The sequence below is a fragment of the Phacochoerus africanus genome, chromosome 13 (assembly GCF_016906955.1).
Source record: "Phacochoerus africanus isolate WHEZ1 chromosome 13, ROS_Pafr_v1, whole genome shotgun sequence".
Classification (NCBI taxonomy): domain Eukaryota; kingdom Metazoa; phylum Chordata; class Mammalia; order Artiodactyla; family Suidae; genus Phacochoerus; species Phacochoerus africanus.
The window spans coordinates 8,791,295-8,815,451 of NC_062556.1; the positions used below are offsets into that span (position 1 = coordinate 8,791,295).

Here is a 24,157-nt window from a genome sequence, read left to right on the forward strand (position 1 = left end):
GAAAAAAAGAAATTACACCACTTGTGACAACATAGATGAACTCAGAGGGTATTATTCTAAGTCAGTCAGACAAAGCAAGACAGACGCTGCATGACTTCACTTACATATGGAGTCTAAAAAACATGTGAACAAACATGGCCAAAGAGAAACAGAGTCACAGATCAAAGAATGGGTGGCTACCAGAGGGGCGGAGGGCAGGGGAAGGGCAAGACAGTGGAAGGAGATTAAGAGGTACAAAGTACTAGATATAAAAATAAGACACAAAGATGCCCTACAGCACAGGCAATATAACCTTTATCTTCGAGCAACTTTAAATGAAGTATTATCTACCAAAATATCAAATCATCATGTTGTACACCTGAAACCGACATACCATTATAAATCAAGTATACTTCAATTTAAAAGTGATTAGATGGTCTTATCTTCACTTTCAGATCTATAAACCTATCTTTATCCAATTCCAGCCCATGTTCTAGGTGGTCCATCCACTTACAACAGCAGGACTATCGCTGTCCCCAGTCAGGCCTGATCATGCCATCCCTGCTCTGGACCCCATCTCTTCCTTTTTAATAGTTTTGGCTCCTGCAGGCAAGTCTTCTCCCAGCTCTAACATCAACTTCTCTCTACTGAATTATTCCCATTAATAGACATACCTTCTTCCCCCACCCCCCCACCCCCACAAAAAAAAATCTCCTGGGTAATACCAATTTCTCTGATTTTTAACAGCAAAACTTTTAGAGAATATTCTCTCTCGTCACGGTCTTCACTTTATTAACTCTGGCTTCCATCCTTACCCATCCATGGAAACCTCTCTTTTCACGATCACTGGCCACCCTTATGTCACCAAACTCAACAGACATACTTTTTTTTTTTTTGGCTGCACTCACGGCATGTGGAAATTCCTGGGTCAGGGATCGGACCTGTTGCAGTTTCAACCTGTGCCACAGCTGCAGCATCCCTGGGTCCTTAAACTGCCACACCACAGGGGAACTTCCCAACAGACACATTGTCACCTTTGTCGTTCACCAAAGGACTTGCCTCAGTCGACCACTCCCTGCTTCTTGAAATAGTGTTTTGGCTTTCATGACACCATCTCTTCCTACCTCTCCCAACCTCCTCTTTCATCTAACTTCTTGTCACCCAAAGTATGGTCAAGGGACCACTGACCTTGATTATAAACCTAAGAAGCTCCAAGATGCTGAGTCTCAGACCCCTGACCTAACTGGATCAGAATATCCAGTTACAATAGAAATTGAAGAAACATGGTAAATCAACTATACTTTAATTTAAAAATTAAATAAAAAAATAAAATCATACGGTGCCTTAAAAAAAGCCAGTTAAGGAGTTCCCGTCGTGGCGCAGTGGTTAACGAATCCAACTAGGAACCATGAGGTTGCGGGTTCGATCCCTGCCCTCGCTCAGTGGGTTAAGGATCCGGCGTTGCCGTGAGCTGTGGTGTAGGTTGCAGACGCGGCTCGGATCCCGCGTTGCTGTGGCTCTGGCGTAGGCCGGTGGCTACAGCTCCGATTCAACCCCTAGCCTGGGAACCTCCATATGCCGCGGGAGCGGCCCAAGAAATAGCAACAACAACAACAACAACAAAAAAGACAAAAAAAAAAAAAGCCAGTTAAGATCACCAGGTAACTCCTGGACACTGAAGTTTTAGAAACATGTTCTCAATGTTGGTGTGCCCCAGCCACCTGTGCTGCCAGGCCCACAGCTTCAAGTGCTATACATTTTTCATCTCTAAATTTCTCTCTCTAGCTCTGCCTTCCCTCCTAAATCCCAAATTCGCATAGCCAGCAGCCTACACGACATCATTATATGGATGGAGTCACGAATCTTAAATGTTGAAAGTTCAAGTCTCCTCCCAGCTGACTTCATAGCCCCACCGAAAAAGGACAGCAGCCAAGTTCACCGAGCACCTATTACAGGCAGTATCCTAAGTGCTTACCTTGTATCAGCGACTTTAGTCCTCACATCACCACCACTCAGAGACAATTCCTATTCTTATCCCCACTTTATGGAAGAGTCATTGAGACAGAAAATAACTTGTCCACAATCACCCATGTCCTCAGTACCCACCGAGGACTTGAAGTCAGGTAATTTGACTCCACAATATGTTCCTGTTACACCTCTCAGTTCCAACCCAGACTCAAAGCAGAAATCTAAGTCATCTTTCCCCCCTTTTTGGCTGCACATGCAGCATGTGGAAGTTCCAGGGTCAAGGATGAAGCTCAGGCCACAGCAGCTACCTGAGCCACAGCAGTGGCAAAGCCAGATCCTTAGCCCGGTGCACCACAGGGAAACTCTAAGTCACATTTATTTCACTATCACCCACTTCCACTTCTGTGCATTACATTTTCAAACATTACCTTGAACTGATGTATTTCTCTCCACCTCCACGGCCGCCCACTCTTTTCCAAGCCATAATTTTGCTCGGACCTTCGTTAACCGCCTCACTGGTCTCCTTCCTTCCACCCTACTTGGTCTTCCCTCAAAGCAGTTCATTTTTTTATAGGAAGACTCTGACGTCAGTGCCTTGCTAAAACCCGTCCAAGGGCTGCCATATGCTTGACCAGGGCCAGAGGAACCTTTTGTGACCTCAGCCCTGCCTTCTCCAGCCTGTGTCTGACATCAACCTCAGGGGCTCCTGTTCCTGGGCCACACCGAGGACATGTCCCCCCCTGCCCCCAGGGTCTCTTCTGTTGGACTGAAACCACCTTCTTTTCTTCCAGCTCCCTCTTATCCCGCAGGTCTCAAAGTTCATGTCGCCTCTTTCCAACCACTCGATCTAAGAGTCACTCTATGAGAGCGTCCCGTTTCCTTCACTGCCCTCAACATGTCTGAGTCTGAGAAAAAGATCAGTATCGTAGTTAAAGCCACAGAGAATGTACTCGCCCACTTGGGTTCAAATCCTCATTTTACCCTATGACCTGCCTGGGGCGCCCCTTCCTCATCTATTAAAAAAGGGTAATGTAAGACTGCTATGATGAATTACAAGGATGCCTGCCATGTAGTAAGTTCTATGTCAGCATTTGCTAGCATTATTATATACACTTGAAGGCAAGGACCTTGCCCATAATGGTCTCTCTGCTCCTAGTGCTTACAATACCCAGTTTACACAATTTTGTCAGATGAATGACGATTGCTCCTCTTCATTGTTCTCTTCGGATTAGTGTTACGATCTACCATTTCCCAATTTTTTGTTTGTTTGTTTTTATCCCAGGATCACCAATTAATGTACCTTCATTGGTCTATTTCACATGCATTTATTTTATTCTATTCACAATGATAATTGTCATACAACCTACAAAAAGTACAAAAGCCTAATCCATTTTCCAACACCAGGTCAGAGCCATGACGCAAAAGAGCAACTGTACAGTCAGTTACAAGAAGAGTTCAGGTGTCCTGTACCAAGTGTACTCCCTGTCGTGCGATGTATTTAAAGTTGTAAATATTGCCACAGGAGAACCTCTTGTCTTTGCAGCGACCACACAGTTCCTGCCGATGAGGCTTCCTGAGATCGATGTGTCTTTTCTTTTGAGGACAGGAACAGCGAGATTTGGAACAGGTCTTTAGAAAAGAAGGAACAGGGTTGGGCACTAAATGATCAAAGCAGTTCCTTAAATGTCATCTTCAAATGAAAATACTTCTCATGACATCTACCCCTGGTATCTTGGTCCTCCACTGAATCCTACGAGAAGTCCAAGACCGAGTTGTACAAAACCACTCACAGCCCATTAAGTGTCAGCATTTTTCAAGATGAATGACCAAAGATGCTATTTAAGAGAGCGCCCCTGAGCCAGTCCAGAAGACGCAAGAGCAAAGTTTTAAAAGGTAGAGTTTGGGAGGCTGCCTTCATTATTTTGGATTTATACATTTGCAGCCAGCTGAGGGTGAGAAGCAATGGGTATTAAGGGATTTGACTATCTCGACTCGAACATTTAAAAACACTAGAGCAGTGATTCTCAGCCAGCAGTATTTTACAGACCAGCAGACACTCGGCGGTATCTGAAGATGTTCTTGGTTGTCACACCGAGAGGGTGTTCTAGGGAAGGCTGTTTTCCTTCCAGGCTCGCCTCATCATTGCTGGAATTTGAAATGTTTTTCACCATTTTCCCATTCTTTCTTTTTATAAATAAAAACCACACCCCACCGCTCTGGTTCACCTTCCAACCCTGTCCATCTTTAAAAGTTGATAACCACTGCTCTATTTGATGCATATGCCCATAGCCAAAAAGAGTAAGTCAAGCTTTACCTTCTATCTTATGAAAACAGGTATTTTTCTTTTCTACGTGAGTCTCAGATGTGGTTAAATATTGTACCACACTTCCACCTTCCACTCTCTCACTGCTGAGTTTGCCTCCTTAAGAAAATTCTAAACCTGATACTCACATGGTTGTTTACTACATGTACTGCTCTCAGCACTTCATAAAAATTCATTTAATCCTCCCATCACTTTTATAATGGAGAAAAGGCACAATTAAAAAATTAATCAAAAAACAAATCAGGATTTACTCTCAAAGCAGGTTTCCAGTTTTGTCAATGGTGAATTAGATAGTTTTGACCAAGTCTCCCACCAACTGAGCAACGAAGATAATAATTAAAAACAACAACTATTTGAAGGCACTAGAGAAATATCCAACTGTTAGATAAAGAAACCCGGAAATAGAGATGAGCCTGGCATCTGGGGCTATTCTCTCTCTAAAGCCAGTTCCAGAAGAGGTGAAAGGCAATCAGAAGCTGAAAATGAGTTCAGCATGTTGACGAGGCTAAGGATAATCTTAAATCTTCCACCAAAATGGAAGAGCCCCAGTAAACAATTCAGGGTCTGTGTTGCAACCCTGAAAGGCTACACTCCAAGGATAAGAATGAACCAAAAATTGACCAGCCTTCACAGACGCCAAAGCCCAGCTTCCCAAGAGCTCAAAACCCTGATTGGAAGACAGTAATCAGAAACTGCTAGTGTCCCCATCTGCCTGATAGAAGCAAAGAAGTCTTGTGGGGAAAAGATACTGTCCCAGGCCTCAAATCAGCACTGTAATTATTCATATACAATATACATAGCACTCAACAACCAGGTCTAAGAGGAGAGAGAACAATATTCGAAAACTAAGGAATATGAAGAAGATAGCAACAGAACTGCAGGGGATTAAGTTAATGGAGTTACCTGGTACAAATTTTAAGATAATGATGCTTAATAGGCTCAAAGAAATGAGACTGATATTTCTAGCAGAGAGCTCTATGTCATTTAAAAAGGCGAAAATTCTAGTACTGAAAAATGCAGTAACTGAAATCTCTAACTCGACAGGTAGGCTTGACAACAGATTGGAAGAGCCAAAGGAAAAAAAAAAAAAGAGAAATGAAGATAGTTTGGTAGATGATATCCAAACTGAAACGAGTGACAAAAGCGTAGGAAACATAGAAAAAAGCACAAAAGGTAGGAGCTATGGTGAAAGATCTAACATAAGCCATTAGAATAAAGAGAACATGGAGGCAGAAGTAGTATTTTAAAAATAATGGCTGCTAATTTTCCAAAAGTGATAAAAATCTTCAGGAAACACTAAGAAATGCAAGCAGGATAAATACAAAGACACCCAAGTAGACATTTAATTGCAAAACTGCTGAAAACCAAAGCAGAGAGAGATGTCTCAAAAGCAAATAGATTTGAAGAAGGTGATCAAGAGTGAGATATCACCTCAAAGGAGCTGCAAAAGACTAATAGCCTACTTTACAGAAAAAATGAGGGTCAGATTCTTACCGGGCAGAAATGAACTCCTCCCAAACTAACAATTTTTACTCAGCAAAATTATCCTTTAAAAAAAGCTCCCAGGAGTTCCCGTCGTGGCGCAGTGGTTAACGAATCCGACTAGGAACCATGAGGTTGCGGGTTCGGTCCCTGCCCTTGCTCAGTGGGTTAAGGATCCGGCGTTGCCGTGAGCTGTGGTGTAGGTTGCAGACGCGGCTCGGATCCCGCGTTGCTGTGGCTCTGGCGTAGGCCGGTGGCTACAGCTCCGATTCAACCCCTAGCCTGGGAACCTCCATATGCCACGGGAGCGGCCCAAGAAATAGCAACAACAACAACAACAACAACAAAAAGACAAAAAGACAAAAAAATAAAAAATAAAAAAGCTCCCATACAGGAGTTCCCACCGTGGCTCAGCAAAAACAAATCTGACTAGCAGCCATGAGGTTGTAAGTTCCATCCCTGGTCTCACTCAGTGGGTTAAAGATCCAGCATTGCCATGAGCTGTGGTGTAGGTCGCAGATGCAGCTTGGATCTGGTGTTGCTGTGGCTCTGGCGTAGGCTGGCAGCTATAGCTTCGGTTAGACCTCTAGCCTGGGAACCTCCACGTGCTGTGGGTGCGGCCCTAAAGAGCAAAAAAAAAATCTCCCAGATGGAGTTCCCATCATGGCTCATCAAAAACAAATCTGACTACTCTTCAGGAATGCAGGTTCAATCCCTGGCCTCACTCCTTGGGTTAAGGATTTGGCATTTGCTGTGAGCTGCGGTGCAGGTTGAAGACACGGCTCAGATCTGGCTGTAGCTACAATTCCAAATTGACCCCTAGCCTGGGAATCTCCATATGCTGCGGGTGCAACCCTAAAAAGACAAAAAAATAAAATCAGTAAAATTAAAAAAAAAAATCTCCCAGACAAGATAAAATGTGTCACCTTCAGACCTGCACTACAGGAAATATTAAAATGTGTTCTTCAGGTAAAAGGCACGTGGTCCCAGACACAAAAAGGACCTAATAGCAGCAGAAACGGTAAATATATAGCTAAAGTGATATGAATTATGCCTACATAAAATAATGTCTTATGAAGGAACAACAGCAGCACAGAAGTTCGGATGAAGTAATAAGGAATTAGGTGTTCACTGCATTGTCAAGGAGACGTCACACTGACTTGTCCGCCTCTACACAAATTGCTCAGGAATCATGCTGTCATCTCCAGGTAACTACCAAAAGAACACTGAAAAATGAATAACTGCCAAAGTAATAGCAGGGGGATTTTTTTTTTAATCCATTCAAGGAAAACCAGAAAACAACAACAAGGAGTATACCAATAAGAAAATATATTTAAATCTAAAGTAACCATAGTCAACAGACTATGTGAGAATGTCAGAGTAGAAACTCGAAAGATAAATCATTTATAAACTATTAGACTCGTTTTTTTATCATTTATTTCTAAATAAGTATTTTTAACGAAGTGAAGGATTTAGGTTAAAAAAAATCCTTTGATGATGAAAATCAACTACGTCACACTTTTCTGAAAAAACTTAGACAGGTTTCCTGCAAGCTGTTTTAGGTAAGAACTCACCCAACTCTGACTTCCTAGACACTGGGACACCAGGGAATCTGATTGCAGCTCTTAGACTTACTCTCTATCTAACCCCAGACAAGTTATTTTCGCATTGAACTTGAGCTTTCTGCTCTGTATGATGGGAATCGTACCCAACCCAGAGGTTAGATGACAGGAGATAATGCAAAGGACTAGGCCCCAAGTGCGGCACGTGCTAACAGCTCACTAAAGCTTACCTATTAAATGACTGCATCCCAACTACACACAGGGTGGCCGAGGAAAAAATGCACATACCACACACATAAACATACCATACAAAGCCATTTAAGAATACATCTCCACCTCCCACCCAAAAACAAAAAAAAAAACAGAATTTATGTTTTCTCAAATATTAAAAAAATTCAAACATATAGAAAACCTCACATTCCTACACAAATATCCAAGTCTATCAAATCCGAACATCTTGCCGCAGAAGCGTCATGCTTAAGAAAGAAAACATTTACAGACACAAATGGAAGTATTCTATTTGCTTACCTGGCACTGGATTGCCTCTACTCGATAAGGGTTAAAACTCTTTTGGCATTTGCAACAAAGTTGTTTGAAATAAACCTAAAGAGAAATTTGTCTTTAGTACAAGTTTCTAGGGACCCTAGGCTCCCAGTTCTTAATTTAAGGAATCCATTCCATTCCAACTTGTTTCTTGCTCTCGCCCAACCTCTATGCTGAGACCTTTAACTCTGTTGGTGCTACCAGTTCCTTCTTCTTTGAACTACCATTTCCCTTACCTGTAAAATCCCGAGACCCCTCCCTTTTTCTACAATCCTGACAACTACCCCATTATGGACATAAAGTACCATCGTAAAAGTCATCAACCGGAAGCAGCTATTAGCATTTTATTCATTGTACAGGCAGAACCCGGGACCTTCTCCTTTCATCCCGGTCTATTTGCCCCACTTTTTCATTTATCCGGCATTTTTCCACTGGAAATTCAAATCATTGTTATCCACGGACACGCATGGTTTCTAGGCTTTGGGCCTTATCTTATGGACCTTCCCTCTTGCCCTCATTTGGTGAGCTCCTCTTTGCAAACCTTTCAAACCCTACTTGGACGTCAAGATGTCATCCCTCTGAGAGGGGGAGCCATCCCCGTCCTGCATTATTTCTGCACCACGTCTGTGCCACACACGCCAACACCTTTATCACTAAATCTCTTTTTTTTCCTGTGTCACTCCTCTCAGAACACATTTCTTCAGGATAAATTCTGTCTTGATCTTTGAATCCTAATGGCAGGAGTGTTTGAATGAAAAACTACTGTTTTTCTTTCTGGCAAGAGAAGTAACTGTGGTTTAGTTCAAACATCTCTTCAGTTCCAGGGTCTGGTAAATGGCTAGAGTAAAAAAAAAAAAAAACTAATAATCAAGTTTTCATTCTAGTCTTAGCATCGCCTCCTTGCCCTCTCCCTCTCGTCCTTAAACTGGAAAAGCAGTATCCAAACGGCAATAGCACAGGTGCCTCAAGATCAAATGCTTGTAGAATGAGAGAGACCAGATGCAGACTGTTGCAGAATGCAGGGCACTCACCCGGGTAAAGGAGACAGAGCTGCCTATTCCCCAACCGACTGCCCTCACGCTTGAACTCAGAGTATTTAATGACCATAGTCTGAATGTTCAGCAAAGTCTGGAAATGCAGAATGTGAAAGCTTCTTCCATTTTAATAGGTAGACAACTAATTCCAATTAAGGGGGCAGGGTGGGGGGACAAAATTAAATAAAAGATGTGTCCTGGCCTATGAATTTCAACTCCCCTCAATGCAAGTTCTCTGAACAGTGAACTGAAAACAGGAGACAAGCGCAGGGGTTCAAGAGGGAGAACTGAGTCGCCCCAGCAGCCCTCACACCCATGACTGTCCAGAGAACAAGTGTGGAAGGAAAGAGAAATAAAGTGCAAATAATTAAGTGATTAAAAAAGAAATGGTACTTCAGTCATTCAAGGAACTGAAATTGTATACACAGGTAAGATGGTAAATATAAATATTCTTTACAAAATGCCACAGGCCAATTTTTTCTCCAGCCTTTATTACAACTCCTGAAATCTCCCACACTTCCTGGGATGGGCTTCCTGCACTGCAGCACCGAGGTGGGTGGGAGGGTTGCAAGTCAGCTTGAAAAGGGGCAGCGACCTGGAACTACGGGGCCCCGGGTCATACATTTCAAGCCTCCAATCCCACATCCCACTCACCAACAACCGTAACCCCAGCACGGCTGGGAAGGCTGTGGTGCCTGGCTTCTGGGAGGATACGCCCACCTTACAGGGGGTACGGGAATACAGCCTCTACTCCTCAGCACGCCCACTTCTCTGAAAAAGGGGTTTTGCATTTCCTCTCCTACCCAGCCCCCAATTTTTTTTTTTTTTAAAGCAAATGGAGATGTGTAGAATTGGTGGAGGGAAAAGGAGTTTTGAAGGACCGTTACTTTCCAAGAATAGTTTCTAAGAGCTAAGGATGTTCCAACAGTAATCAGATGAGATCAGAGTAAAGGCCTCGTAATCAAGACACGGAGCAGCAGGGAGGACCGCAGTCCCATCACCTCCTCAGAAATCAGAGCAGACCCTGTGGGCTACGTGATGGCAGGGGCAGTCCTGTTCCGGTTTCTGTTAATCCAATGATTAAGGCAAGCTCCCTGGGAAAAGGACATGCATCAGGCCAGAACCGACTTTGGAAGGACAGGAAAGGACAAGCAGAGAACCAACGAGCAGGTGTGGGGGGGTGTTTTGGGGACGGCCGCCCAGGGAGGAACCGACAGTGCCTGAGCTCCCCTCGAGGTATGGGATATCAGAGCCAGTAGTGTTCCCATCAAGTCAAGGCAAGAACCTGAACTTCTGCCGAGTGATCACAGGGTCAGATTTTTTTCAGTGTTACTCCTTGCAGCCATTGCTTAGCTTGAGTCCCTCAAGGCTAGCTAACCTGTACCACAAATTAGTTCCCGTATTGCTCCACCTTGTGGACAGAAAGTGGAAATTTACTAGAGCCAAGGCCCAAATCTGTTAAAATGCACTAATTAAAAACAAATGGTTACAGAGAGTTCCCATCATGGCTCAGCAGTTAATCAACCCCACTAGTATCCATGAGGACATGGTTCGATCCCTGGCCTCCCTCAGTGGGTTAGGGATCTGGCACTGCCATGAGCTGTGGTGTAGGTCACAGATGCAGCTCGGATCTGGTGTTGCTGTGGCTGTGGTGTAGGCTGGCAGCTGCAGCTCTGATTTAACCCCTAGCCTGGGAACCTCCATATACTGCAGGTGTGGCCCTAAAAAAAAGGTGGGGGGCGCAGAGGGAAATGGCTACAGCAACAAGTCCCAAGACACAGGAGAGCAAGTGTTCATCTAAACAACCTGACATTTTGTCCAAGGGAACTACCCGACCAAATCTAACGCTGGGATATGGTTCAGGTGCTCTGGCATTTTGGTGGATGGCCCAGCTCGGCTCTGTTCAAACACTGACGGAGCACCCATTAGGTGCGGCCAAGATGGCTGAGGCAGCACCACAGCCGCACTCCATCAGGATTGTACCCCCCCCCCATGCACCATCTGCCCGCCCCAGCCTTCGCCCTGGTCCCACTCACTTTTACTTACCTTGTTAGTTCCAGAAATGCACCAGACATAAGCACTCTCCCATCTGGTCTTACAATCTTTACAGTGAAAATAGCCGTATTTTGGTTCTAAAAACTGCAAATAAGGAGGAAAAGTCCTTTACTATCTTAGTGTTTGAGGGGGGAGCCTGTTCCTGTGGCTTTGTGTAAGAAAAAATACAAGAAGCCTCCTTAACCTCAATCAGAGCTCTTCTCAAGCTCACAACATTGACTCCGGCCTCCTCTCTCAAGGACTCACTACTCTGGGATGCTTCTTGCGGCCCTCAGGCTTTGCTAATCTATTTTCCCCAAGACCACGCGCACCATCTTCACGAAATGAAGGGCTGACCACGTATTTCACAACCTGAAACCCTCCTTTGTCCCCTCATTCCCAAGAGCTATGGCTCCCAAACACTGGGGTTTCTGAGGCTTCAAGTGGGCACCCTAGTTTGCCCCCAAGGGACAAAGCACCTATGCCATGTAAAATACATGTTTTCAGAACTTGCTCTCCATCAAATAAAGGGAGGGAGCAAGAGAAGATTCTGCTGTCATTGCTCTAGAAATGGAAAACAGGAAAGAGGGAATGGGGCTAGCAGAGGGCTGCGGGGAAGGCAGAGAGGGCTCACCTGGAAGGTGGGTTTCGGCCGGAACGGAGCACCGTCACCGCCCTGAGCTTGCTTGTCCTGGCGTTCCTCCGGACTCGAGGCATCTTCCTCCCCCGACGCATCGTGCTGCTGGAACTCCTCCCGCCGGTCCTCTTCTGAACTTGGTGGTGGCGGTGGCGGCGGCGGCGGCGGCTGCTGGCCAGGCTCCGCAAGACCCGAAAGTGCTTTCCTCTCCTCGTGTTCGCCATCCTTCCGCAGCAGCCCCACGCCCTTGCGGTCCATCACCGACGAATAGACCCCCCAAGCGGACCCGGGCGCCTGCTGGCCTGGGCCGCTCCAGGGGGAGCGGCTGTGCAAGGTGCGAGGCCCCAGCGAGCACTGCACGGACTTGTCCACCGGCGGGCTCACCTGCACGCCCACCTCCTTGGTGGTGGCCTTGCACAGCCTCAGGCTCAGGTTGGGGTTCATCTGGGAGAGAATGGCCTTGAGCTGGGCCCTCCTGCGAGGGTCCACGCAGTAGTCCGCGGCATTGGAGGGCACCAGCAGCCCCGGCCTGGCCAGAAAAGCGGGGGGACCGTTGTTTTGCCTCCAGTCGGGCTGTTTGTGCTCAGCGAGTCCGGGGTGACCCAAAGGCAGCGTGTTCCCGTAGCCCGGGTACAAGCTGTAGGGAACACGCACAAAACGCTCCATCCGCCCTCCCGGCGCCCAGGCGCAGCGCAATATCCCGGGGCAGTTTGTTTGTGTCCTTACTTTACCTTCCATCTTCAACCGCCCCCTCTTTCTCCACAACAAGTTGGTTCAGGTTCATCCGAGCTTCTTCATTTATTTCAGATCGGGCCGGGTGCTGCTGCCTGTTATCGTAATTGGGGGAAGGAAGGTGATCTCCTTACCTGCAGAGGTCTAATTGCTGCCCGATCTCTAATTGCTCTTCCCTGTCTCTTCGATTCTTTTTTTCAAAGCTGTTTTTCATTTAACTTCTTATTCACACACATGCCCTAAGTTAGCAATTCATTTAGTTATTCGCATAGGGACTCCCCATTTTAGAGGTCCTGTTTTAAAAGATACCATAGATCAAATTCAAGCAGTAAATCATTTGAGCTGCCACACTAGAAGAGTGTGTATAAGAAAGAATGCTATGCACAGCTAATGAGTGTAAAAAACCTGGTACCACAGGAACAAGGAGCATAAAGTTATGGGGAGAGGGGGCAGTGATATAGTAAAAAAATATATTTGGGAAGGTTGTATGACATACTAACAGTTCTCATTAAAACACTCCAATGAGGACCCTTGCCTCGCCCCCCTCCCTCGCAAAACAGGGTGTGAGGAGGGAAGCAAATTGTTCTGATCTAGAGGGTAAATACAGATTTAATAGGATAGTTAAGTACCTGAAGTCACACACACACTTGAACTGAAACCCAGTCTTTGTTTACCAGGCAACTTAAACTAAGATGATTCGATTTCCCCATCTGAAAATACCCAGCGATTTATAAATTATTATAAGACTAAGCATGATATTTCTTATAAGGCACAAAGCAGAACAACTCACAGATGTTCACTATGTGGTAGCTGTTATTGGGTAAAGATCAAGCGCCTGTGTTTCTTTGCTATTTAGACCTGGATGATCATAGCTGTGGTACCTATCTGTATTGGTAAGACTTCCTACTACAGCTAAGGATTATCAAACGAAAATGACACCCAAAGAACCAAGCAGAGGCCACCCTTTTTCTAATCCAAGGTTGCTTCCATTGTGCACTGTTCAAGAGCCTTCAGGAAGCAGCAAGGCCCATGAGCCGCTCTCACCTCCAGAATCCAGCCGAAGGTTTTCTAGGTAATACTATAAACCTGAATTAAGCCTGGTGCTAAGCATATCTTGCAGGCGGTCTGGAGGAGAAGTCGGGCACAAAACAGTGCTTGGCACCCTAGGAATGTCAAGGGATATTACGGAAGCCCCCACAGGGAAATACTTAACAATGCAGGAGACTTGAGGCGGGTTTTACAGTTTTTTAAGCAGGGAAGCGGGTTCAGATGTTTTGAAAACCCCCAGCTGCCTGTGGACTAGAACTAATGTCCTCTGGCTTTAAATTGCAGCCCCTTCTACCCTAGAGGGAGCAGGCAGCCGGGAAAAGGAGTCATCCACAGCCACGGACCACTGTCGAGTTTTCGAACATCTGCCCTCTTTGGGGGACGCCCATTCTTAGAACTAAGACTTTTCAAAGACCCCAGGCCCTGTCCGAGGGGGCACCCAAACGTAGATGTAGCGGAGAGAAGGGGAAGAAGTCGGGGAGTATACACAGGACGCGCGGTCCCTCCCAGCAGCGCGGCCTGCTACTCTGAAGGCTCAGAAGAGTAACGCTGGGTACAGACTCTCAGGTAGTTAAACAATGATTGGCTTTGGCCACAAAATGCGGCGGCGGCAGCGGCCCGGCCCGAGCCTGACTTCCGGGTGGCGCGCACGTTGCGTGCCGCGTCATGGCGTCATGGCGTCACGTGTCCCGAGAGCCGGCTTTTGGCGCGAGCGTCTGAAACCCGGTGGGCGGAGGCGGGGTTGCTGGGGCTCTGCGCCCTGGGTGCTGTTTGGGGCTGTGGGTGGCGGCGGAAAGGAGTCTGGGGTCAGATTCCTCATCGAAGTGCCGGCGCGGGTTTTGTCAGCCTACTCTGGCCAAAGAGAGCTGCACCTCTGAAGGCGGTTAGTGTTGGCAGGAGTGGAGACCGGCCAGGCTTCCGCGGTCTCAGGCGGCGGGGAGCGCGTCTCGTGCCCGGGTGGGAGCCGCGGCCTCCGGCCCGGGATGGACCCCGCCAGCCCCTCGCAGGCCCGGAGAGGGACCTGCTCTCAGGGCCGGAGGTTCCGGCCCCGCCCCTTCCCGGGAACTCCATTGCCCAGCTGGGGGGGGCCTCTTGTCCCAGATGTCCCAATCCGAAATTTCCTTAATTGGAAATATGATAAAGTTATTTTAGCGGAATCTTGCTCTTTTGGAAAGTGTTTTAAAACCTATGGCACACTGTATCTTAGTCCCCAGGTAATTGCTGTGTTACGAAGATTTACTGATTGGGCATTGCGAAATGGTGTTTATCTCATAGCCCCTGCTAACTGCGCCGCCACTAGCCACACGTGACTAGTTAACTTAAGAGAGATAATACTATTGAAAATTCTGATTTTGAGTCATACTTGACACATTTCAAATGCTTAATGTGGCTAGTGGCTGCCGTATTGGACGGCACAGATATAGAAAGCTCAGTTCATCGCGTTGAGTCTTGTCCCAAAAGTGGGACCAAGGTAAATAGACAATGTAATTTTAGGCAAGTTTACCCGCTTCCGATTTTACCTCAGAGTCACTTAACAAGGACTGTATCCTGTGAAGTATATTTTGGTGTTCTCTTTTGCAGACTCATTTACCAAACGTCGGAGGCATATTGTAGATAAAAATGCCGATTGGATGCAAAGAGAGACCAACTTTTTTTGAAATTTTTAAGACGCGATGCAACGAAGCAGGTATGGACAAATTTTATATAAATTGATCAATTACACTGAGAAAAATGTTTTCAGAAAAACATTTAACTGTGCGTGCTTGCTGAAAAGAATCCAATACTTCACATTTTTGTTTACACCATAAACTGCTTTATATAGAGTCAAATCAGTTAGGAAAATAATCATTTACATTTAACCACATGGTTAAGTGTAGAACCTGTAGTGGACAAAGAGGAGACTGGCCCTTTGATTGGCAGTAGAATTGTTTTTTTTCAGCAGAAAACTTCTAGCACATCAGACGCATTGGTAACATAGAGCAGAATACTGAGACCAAACTTCTTGGTCTCAGTATTCCTTCCACTCTAAAAATGATGGAGGACCAAGAGCTTTTGTTTATTATAGGCGAACATATTAGAAATTTAAAAGAACTTTTAAAAAGTTATAACTTAATAATAAATAAATAAACCCATTGTATATTGATGTGAATAACATGTTTTTGAAAAATAACCACTCCCCCAATGGGAGAAGAGTGACATTATTTTAACATTTTGCAGTTCTCCTTCAGTATCTGGCTCAGGAGAAGATGGCTGGATTCTTGGACCCGTTTTGTGTTTGATCTGTTACAGTGTTGTTTGGAAGAAGTGTATGAAGAAAACCCAACCTCACTCAGCAGTGTAGTTAGAAAAAGGAGTATTTTAATGGTCTTCAGTTACTCTTGGGAATTTTTCTTTGGTACTACACCAAAGCTTAAGTAGTAGCGTCTTAGAAGTTACAATGTGGAATCTGAAACCATGTAATGAATTTTTCATACTCTTGTTACATTAAATTCAGTTATTGTTTCTTGCCTCTTGAAGAAATCTTTTATACATGTTGTAACATCATTCATGGATTGTATGAAAAATATTGATGTTCTGAATTACACAGACATTCCGTATATTGACATACTGCATTAGATATTATTAAAAAATCATGGAGTTCCCTGGTGGCTCAGTGGCTTAAGGATCCAGCATTGTCACTGTTGCAGCTCGGATCTCTGCTGTGGTGAGGGTTCTATCCCTGGCCCCAGGAACTTATGCATGTCACAGATACAGCTGAAAAGAAAAAAAAAATCACATTGATTACTTGACTGATGTCATCAGAAAAGTTTTAGGAAGATGTCAGGCTCAAAGCCTGATAGAGTTTAACGAGCTTCTTATTCTCATTTGGAAGCTCACATTTTGCTTTTGGCAACAAACTGTTGTTTTCCCTGAAGTAACAGGCTTGGTTCATTCATTTTTGAGAAAGTGTGTACCAAGTCGCTCAACTCAGAATAACTTAATCATTCTTTCTAGTAACAATGGCTTTCCATGAAAAAAAGTGCTAATTCGGCTCACAGTTCATCATATGAGTGCTTTTCTAGACGACTATTGTACTTATATATACAAAAATACTTATGCATGCTTCCCATTTTGCCACAGAGAATATTAAAAAGGTTATGCTGTAGGATTAGATTTTAATAGAATTAACTTTTGCTACATTGTTAAGGACACTCTAAGTTAAACTTGCTTTTTGTCTTTGTTTTTTAACAAAGGCATGTTGATAAAGACCCCAGTGACTGCTAGTACAGTGTGGCCACTGTCTTGACTGATATAAAGTTGTCATCGGTTTTACCCACCAGCAGTGCAGACGTCCACATTGTGAAAAAGGCAAATGATGCCTAATATTATGAAAATAGTTTTGACGTTATGGGCCTCTTGAAAAGGGTTTTACGGAACTTCCCTCCAAATTTCCACGGACCACGCTATGAAAACCACTACTTTAAGGATAGATCATGGGAGAAATTTTGACATTCTCTATGACAGAGACTCTTTATAAGGCCGTACCTGTGACATATGAAAGTTCCTGGGATAGGGATCAAATTGCAGCTGCAGCTGCTGGCCTAAATTACAGCCACAGTAATGCCAGATCCTAGCCATATCTGAGACCAACACTGCAGCTCACAGCAGCACCGGATCCTTAACCCACTGAGTGAAGCCAGGGATCAAACCTGCATCCTCATCAATGCTAGTCAAGTTCTCAACCTACTGAGCCACAATGGGAATGCCGACAGAGAATCTCTTTATTCTGTTTTATTTTTGAGTCTACCTGTCTCTTGTGCCTATTGATTTGTCACAGCCACTTAAGAAATGTTGCCACTTATTTGAATTGTATCTGTGGAATGCATTCTTTTTTTTTTTTTTTTTGTCTTTTCTATGGCCGTACCTGCAGCACATGGAGGTTTCCAGGCTAGGGGTCCAAATGGAGCTATAGCTGCTGGCCTACGCCAGAGCCACAGCAATGTGGGATCCAAGCCGTGTCTTCAATCCACACTGCAGCTCGTGGCAACACCAGATCCTTAACCCACTGAGCAAGGCCAAGGATCGAACCCGCAACCTCATGGTTCCTAGTCAGATTGGTTAACCACTGAGCCATGATGGGAACTCCTGGAATGCATTCTTATTACGGATGATTTTTATTTCTGAATTGTGAATATAAAAGAAACCTTTAGAAGAGCTATTATAGCTAATAATGTCCTTGTAACTTGTGTAAACTCCTGTTATACCTTACTACAGGATCATAAGAGAATAGATTAGTGATAAGTGTACCTTGAAAGTAATCCACAGGCAAAATCTCAGGCATCCTTTTCTTTATTATAATCTTTATTGGCTCATGGATTTTTTTTGTATTACTGATTAAAACCCAGATGGGATTCTAATTTTTCTTACAGATTTAGGACCAATAAGCCTTAATTGGTTTGAAGAACTTTCTTTAGAAGCTCCACCATATAATTCTGAACCTTCGGAAGAATCAGAATATAAAAATAGCAGTTATGAACCAAACCCATTTAAAACACCGCAAAGGAAACCTTATCATCAGTTGGCTTCAACTCCAATAATATTCAAAGAACAAGGTCTAACTCTGCCACGGTACCAGTCTCCTTTAAAAGAATTAGATAAATTCAGATTAGATGCAGGTAAGTGATGCGGTTGACTAGAGAAAACATGAACTAGTAATTCAGACAAATTTGTGTTAAAAAAAATCCTGACTCTGTTGTTAAGCATGTTGTGTTGGTCAGATCAGCCTCTCTGGCCACACTTGACCTGCCTCAAAAGTGGAAATGATCAAAATGCTACCTAGGTTTGGGTTATATAAAATAATGTAGGTACATAATAAATGTTCCTTTCCCTCCTTCCTTCGATTAATGTATCCTGCCCAGTGAGATTTGCTGAATTGTATCTTTCCTATACAAAAAGCTTAGGGCTTGTTTTGATGTTAAACTAAACTATATTTATGCATGTTATCACAGATGACATAATATTTTTAACAACTGTGGTAAATATCTTTTGACATTTGGAAGTATGTTTCCTGGCCTATGTACCAGATGTTTGCAATTTATCATGTAATAAGACTATATAGTCATTCACATATTTATTACCTGCTTGATTTAAGTAATAGACTCTCCCTTTCTTTGGAGTATTGTTTTCTAGCAAGGGGAATTAACAGAATACAGGTAAAATGTAGTCTAAGCCTGAATGTGGTGCATGCCAAAAGTACAAATAGTATAATGAGTGTAAATAGTATTGGGGTTGATTAGGGATGTTTTCAGTTGATAGAAACCTTGACGAATAGATGAGGTTCAGAAATTCGAAGATGGGGTAGAGTGAGCATGTTCTAGGCAAAGGGAAAAGCATGAGGAGATACAGTTTGTGAACTTAATTCAGAACTGTTTAGAGTGTTGCATGTCTGAAAGGGATCAATAAACAACCTAAGGCTAAAAAGAGCAGATTTAGAGCCAGGCATTGAATGCCAAGCTAATGAAATTGAATTTATTTGGTGAGTTGTTGAGCAGAGAAATCCCATGCAAATTGAATCATGCTACTTCCTGCTTCAACCCTCTGATTACCTCCCTTTGCCCTCATGATAAAATCCAGACTCCTTAATATGATTTACAAGGTCCTTTATGATCTGTTCCTTCATTAACTCTTGCCTCATCTTTCCATAATTCCCTTCCCACCCACCCTCAATGTACCATTCATTCATAATGATTTCTGTTTGAAACCACCATGCTCTTTGGCTCTTTACACATTGTTTTCTCTGCCCAGAAGTTACTTCTTCTTTCGTCTAGCTAACTGGCACTCATCTTTCAGATCTTGGCTTATCTCCCTGCTTCTGGGAAGTATTCCCTATAGCTTTCACTTAGCTTCTGGTGCAGGAGACTTAGATAAGTAATTAAACTGTGATAAGTGCTATGAAAGATAAACTCTTTAGAAAATGCACATACGAAGAGGATGTAGGTAATGGGCAAAGATTTCCTTGTATGTTATTGGATACCTAAGGGTATACATAGTGAGTATTCAGTCAATATTTGTAGAAGAAATGAATATTTATTTTGCTTAGAAAGCCTAATAATCTGGCAGCCGTCTTTGAAGCTGTGTTTTTCAAAATGTGATGCCTGGACCATTAGAATCTCCGGAAGTGCTGACTGAAGAGGAAGATTCCAGGCACCACTCTGAATCTATTAAATTAGTATCTCTGGAAATGGAGGTCATGAATGTATATTTTTTAACTACTTGGGTGATTCTTACAGGAAGAGAAGATTGCAGGCAGGGAGGTCAATTAAGAGACATACACAGTGGTCCAGGTGACTGCCTGAATTAGAGTAATGGTAGTGACAGTGGAAATGGAAGGTAGATAAGGTGAATTCAAAGGAAAGGATCGACTCATAGGTTAAGAGCATGACTTAATGTCATGGAGACATTCGCAGAAATTGTAAGCACTGGGGGAAAAGCGGGTTTGAGAGGATAAAAAAAAGTAGGTTGAGGTTTGGACGGCAGTTTGAGACCATAGTGGGATGTGAAGATGGAGAAGTCCTGAGAGCTTTGGGGACCCTAGGACTGAAGCTGAAGAGAATATCGGCGGAAGAGACCGCCACGAGAGCCACCTCTCAGTTTGGAAAGTGAGAAAGTCATCACGTGCAGTGAGAAAATTTATTATTGATATTGATGAGGCCTAAGATAGAGCCACAGGGGATATTTAGCAGGTAAAATACAAAGGAGAGCATAGAAAAGGGAAGCATCCATTCAACAAATATTCCATGCTTACTTTGTGCCTGGCAGCTTGCTTGGCATTTAAGATACAAACATGAATAAGATGGCCTTTGACCTCTGGGAACTCAGTCTTGTATGGGAGAAAATATGTAAATATACTGGTGGGTATGTGTTATACTAGGAGCCTGTACAAAGTACTATGTTGTGAGCATAATAAAGGGAACAGCTATCTGTCTTAACGTGGTCAGGAAAAGCTCTAAGCCAGTTTATTCTCAGTGTCTTGCATCCTGAAAGACATACCTAGAGATGGTGATTTATCATCTAATTGTAATCTGCTGGGACTGGTCTATCTATAAGCAGGGAAAGGTAGGAATGAATAAGGCCACTGTGGGCTCGCAGCTCTATAACTTATTTAAGGTTACAGGGTGTAAATAATTCTGTTGACTGCAGTCTCTTGAGACCTTTTGCTTTTGAGTTGTTTTTTTTTTTTTTCTTTTCTGAAAGAATTTTTATTGTGGTAAAATATACATAACAAAATTTACCATTTTGGCCTTTTTTTAATATTACTCAATGAATTTCTTACATTTATGGTTGTACAATGACCATTACAACCCAGTTTTATAGCATTTCCATCCCAAACCCTCAATACATCCCCCCCGACCCTGTCTCCTCTGGAAACCATAAGTTTTTCAAAGTCTGTGAGTCAGTATCTATTCTGCAAAGCAGTTCATCCTGTCCTTTTTTTAGATTCCCCATATAAGTGATAGCATTTGATGTTGGTGTCTCACCGTCTGACTGACTTTACTGAGCATGATTATTTCTAGGTCCATCCATGTTGCTGCAAATGCCATTATTTCTTTCCTTTTAATGGCTGAGTAATATTCCATTGTGTGTATGTACCACATCGTCTTTATCCACTCCTTTGTAGATGGATATTTAGGTTGTTTCCATGTCTTGGCTATTGCATATAGTGCTGCAATGAACATTAGAGTACCTGTGTCTTTTCGAGTCATGGTTTTCTCTGGATAGATACCCAGGAGTGGGATTGCTGGAACAAATGGTAGTTCTATGTTTAGTTTTCTGAGGACTCTCCATACTGTTTTCCACAGTGGTTGCACCAATTTTCATTCCCACCAACAGTGTAATAGGGTTCCCTTTTCTCCACACCCTCTCCAGCACTTAGTGTTTGTAGACTTCTTGATGATGGCCATTCTGGCTGGTGTAAGTTGGTACCTCATGGTGGTTTTGATTTGTATTTCTCTAATAATGAGCGATGTTGAACATCTTTTCATGTGTTTTTTGGCCATCTGCATGTCTTCTTTGGAGAACTGTCTGTTTAGATCTTCTGCCCATTTTTTGATGGGGTTGGATTTTTTGGGGCATTGAGCTATAGGAGGTGTTTATACATTTTGGAGCTGAATATCTTGTCAGTCACTTCATTTGCAAATATTTTCTCCCATTCTGTGGGTGTCTTTTTGTTTTGTTTAGGATTTTCTTTGCTGTGCAGAAACTTTTAAGTTTAATTGTGTCCCATTTGTTTACTTTTGTTTTTACTGTCATTACTCTTAAGAGGTGGAGCTGAGATGTTGCTGTGGTTTATGTCAGAGAGTGTTTTGCCTATGTTTTCCTCTAAGAGTTTTATATACAATATTTTAAAAGTTTGTTTGGAAGCACAAAAGACCCAGAATAGCCAAAGATATCCTGAAAAGGAAAAATGGAGCTGGAGGAATGAGACTCCCACACTTCAGACTATACTACAAAGCAGCAGTCATCAAAACCATATGGTACTAGCACAAAGACAAAAAAATAGATCAGTGGAACAGGATAGAAAGCCCAGAATTAAACCCACGCACCTACAGTCAACTAATCTATGACAAAGGAGGGAAGAATATACAATGGAGAAAAGACAGCCCATTCAATAAGTGGTGCTGGGAAAACTGGACAGCCACATGGAAAAGAATGAAATTAGAACACTTCGTAATACCATACACAAAAATAAACTCAAGATGGATTAAAGACCTAGATACAAGACGAGATACTATAAAACTCTTTGAGTTTACTTTAAATTCAATATTGAAATGTAGGAGTAAGACTTAAGTTGTTTTTTAACCTACTTAATTCAGTTCTAACATCTAGTATATTAATTTTTTTAATTATCCACAAAATTCCATGAGGAAATGTGCTGTTCCTTCTTCTCAGCAGTCTTTTTTTTTTTTTTTTTGCATAAGATCACATGAGTTTATCTTAGCCATCATTCTGTTTATTTACAAGAAGTATTGAGGGTTTGGGATGGAAATGCTATAAAATTGGGAAATATTTGAGTATGAACTTGGTTTTGCCTGGTTCATTTTATTTTTTATTTCTTACACATTCCATTCTTTTGCATTTCTTTTTATTGCTGAGCCAAAACTTTATTATCAAGTCCTATGTTTACATTAGGGTTCATTCTTTGTATAGTTCTCTGGATTTTGAGGAATGTATAATATCATGTACCCACCATTACAGTATCGTTTAAAATAGTTTCACTGCCCTAAAAATCCCCTGTGCTCCACCTATTCACCTTTTCTTCCCCCTAAGCCCCTGGAAACCACTGATGTTTATACTGTCTGGTTTTTTCTTTTCCAGAATGTCTTGTTGGAGTCATACAGTGTATAACCTTTTCAGACTGGCTTCTCTCACTTAGTGATTTTAGGGTCCTCCATATCTCTTCGTGGCTTGATAGCTCATTTCTTTTAATCACTGAATAATGCTCTCTTGTATGGATGTACTAGTTTGTTTATCCGTTCACTTATTGAAGGATATCTTGGTTGCTTCCAAGTTTTGGTAATCATGAATAAAGCTGCTGTCAACATTCATATGCAGGATTGTGTGTGGACCTAAGTTTTCAGATTATTTGGGTAAATACCTAGGAGTGCAATTGTTGGATCTTATCCTAGGGATGTGTTTAGTTTTGTAAGAAACGGCAAACTGTCTTCCAAAGGGACTGTACCATTTTGCATTCCCATGAGCAGTGAACGGGAATTCTTCTTGCTTCACACCCTCATCAGCATTGGATGTCTGTATTTTAGATTTTAGCCATTATAACACTAACACGGCTTATTTTTCCAAAACTTCTTTAAGTTAGAAATTATAGGATCAGTTAAAGAACCCATTTTTAAGAGCAATTTTTGAGTAATAAGTGCCTCAAGTGCCAAATTTGTGATTCAGAAAATAAGAATGTTGAACCACTATAAATGGTATTTGGTAAGCCACATACAGCTTTAGAAACCCTAAATGTATGAACATTGTCTTAGAAAATAGATGTGTTCAATAAGAACAGAAGCAAGTATTATGTGTCACTGTCTACAACCCACTTTTCTAATCCATTCAGCCAGTATTTGTGGAATGTCTATTACTTATCAGGCAGTATTGTAGTTTCTAAGGATACAGTGATAAATAAGACAAGTTATTTATTTTGCATGCCACTTCCATACATTTCAAAAAAATTTCCCTACTATATTCTTAACTCTTTGCAGTTCTATCTTGAATTGTATTATTCATGTGTTTTATGCATATTATATGCTTCACATGGTTATTGAATGGGGGCAGACATCCCTTTTTGGGAGGAGTCAGCAAACTGAGAAACCAGTTCAGACTGAATTCCCCATATGTTCTCATTCCCATTATAGATGAGACTTTTTGTTTTTAAATATTTCCAGAGAATGAAAATTCACAACCCAGAGCATATTTGTTCTCACTCAACTACCGTATTGTTTCAGGAAAGGATATTACCAATAGTAAACATAAAAGTTGTACAATGAAGGCTAAAATGGATCAAGTAAATGATATTACCAGCCCACCTCCAAATTCTTGTCTTAGTGAAAGGTATGAAGTCATTACATTAAAATATTTAAATATTTTCCTTCACGTGATGTTTGTTTTATGGTATTGTTTTGCCTTAGAGCCTAGCAGAGGATCTTCTGTTTTTAGATAATTTTCTTTTTGGTTGAGTCCTTTAATAAAATAATTTTTACATTAGAAACATTTACTTTGTTTCTCTTAATATGTTGAATTCACTGGTTTTTCTGTGTATCATGGAATTTTTAAC

At 42.6% G+C, this 24,157-nt stretch overlaps 2 protein-coding genes across 4 annotated transcripts in view; one reads left to right on the forward strand and one right to left on the reverse strand.

Moving 5' to 3' along the window:
* Window positions 1-3,256: 3,256 nt before the first annotated feature.
* On the reverse strand, window positions 3,257-13,970 carry ZAR1L (zygote arrest 1 like). Of its 3 annotated transcripts, XM_047756361.1 has the most exons (6): window positions 13,339-13,970; window positions 12,294-12,389; window positions 11,560-12,199; window positions 10,938-11,030; window positions 7,843-7,917; window positions 3,257-3,576 (listed from the first exon to the last, which is right to left on the reverse strand). In XM_047756361.1, exons 2-6 carry the CDS (start codon window positions 12,344-12,346, stop codon window positions 3,403-3,405), a joined length of 1,035 nt encoding a protein of 344 aa, XP_047612317.1. In that variant the 5' UTR covers window positions 12,347-12,389; window positions 13,339-13,970; the 3' UTR covers window positions 3,257-3,402. The 3 variants fall into 3 exon arrangements, with proteins under 3 accessions (XP_047612317.1, XP_047612318.1, XP_047612316.1); XM_047756362.1 differs by having other exon boundaries at window positions 11,560-12,091; window positions 12,294-13,970; XM_047756360.1 differs by having other exon boundaries at window positions 11,560-13,970.
* A 107-nt stretch (window positions 13,971-14,077) lies between these two features.
* The window catches only part of BRCA2 (BRCA2 DNA repair associated), a 51,888-nt gene continuing 41,808 nt past the window's right edge, over window positions 14,078-24,157 (forward strand). Inside the window, 4 exon segments of the mRNA XM_047755907.1 lie at window positions 14,078-14,224; window positions 14,923-15,028; window positions 17,751-17,996; window positions 23,829-23,934. Of these exon segments, the coding sequence (XP_047611863.1) occupies window positions 14,962-15,028; window positions 17,751-17,996; window positions 23,829-23,934 (419 nt within the window). The 5' untranslated portion in view covers window positions 14,078-14,224; window positions 14,923-14,961.

Bases quoted from the DNA above. Each gene is read 5' to 3' on its own strand.
- ZAR1L (XM_047756360.1), bottom strand. From the start codon at position 12,300: ATGGAAGGTAAAGTAAGGACACAAACAAACTGCCCCGGGATATTGCGC. The intron at 11,031-11,559 runs GTGAGCCCTCTC...CCTTATTTGCAG, and splicing joins GGCCGAAACCCACCTTCCAG to TTTTTAGAACCAAAATACGG. The intron at 3,577-7,842 runs GTAAGCAAATAG...TCTTTTCTAAAG, and splicing joins TAGAGGCAATCCAGTGCCAG to ACCTGTTCCAAATCTCGCTG.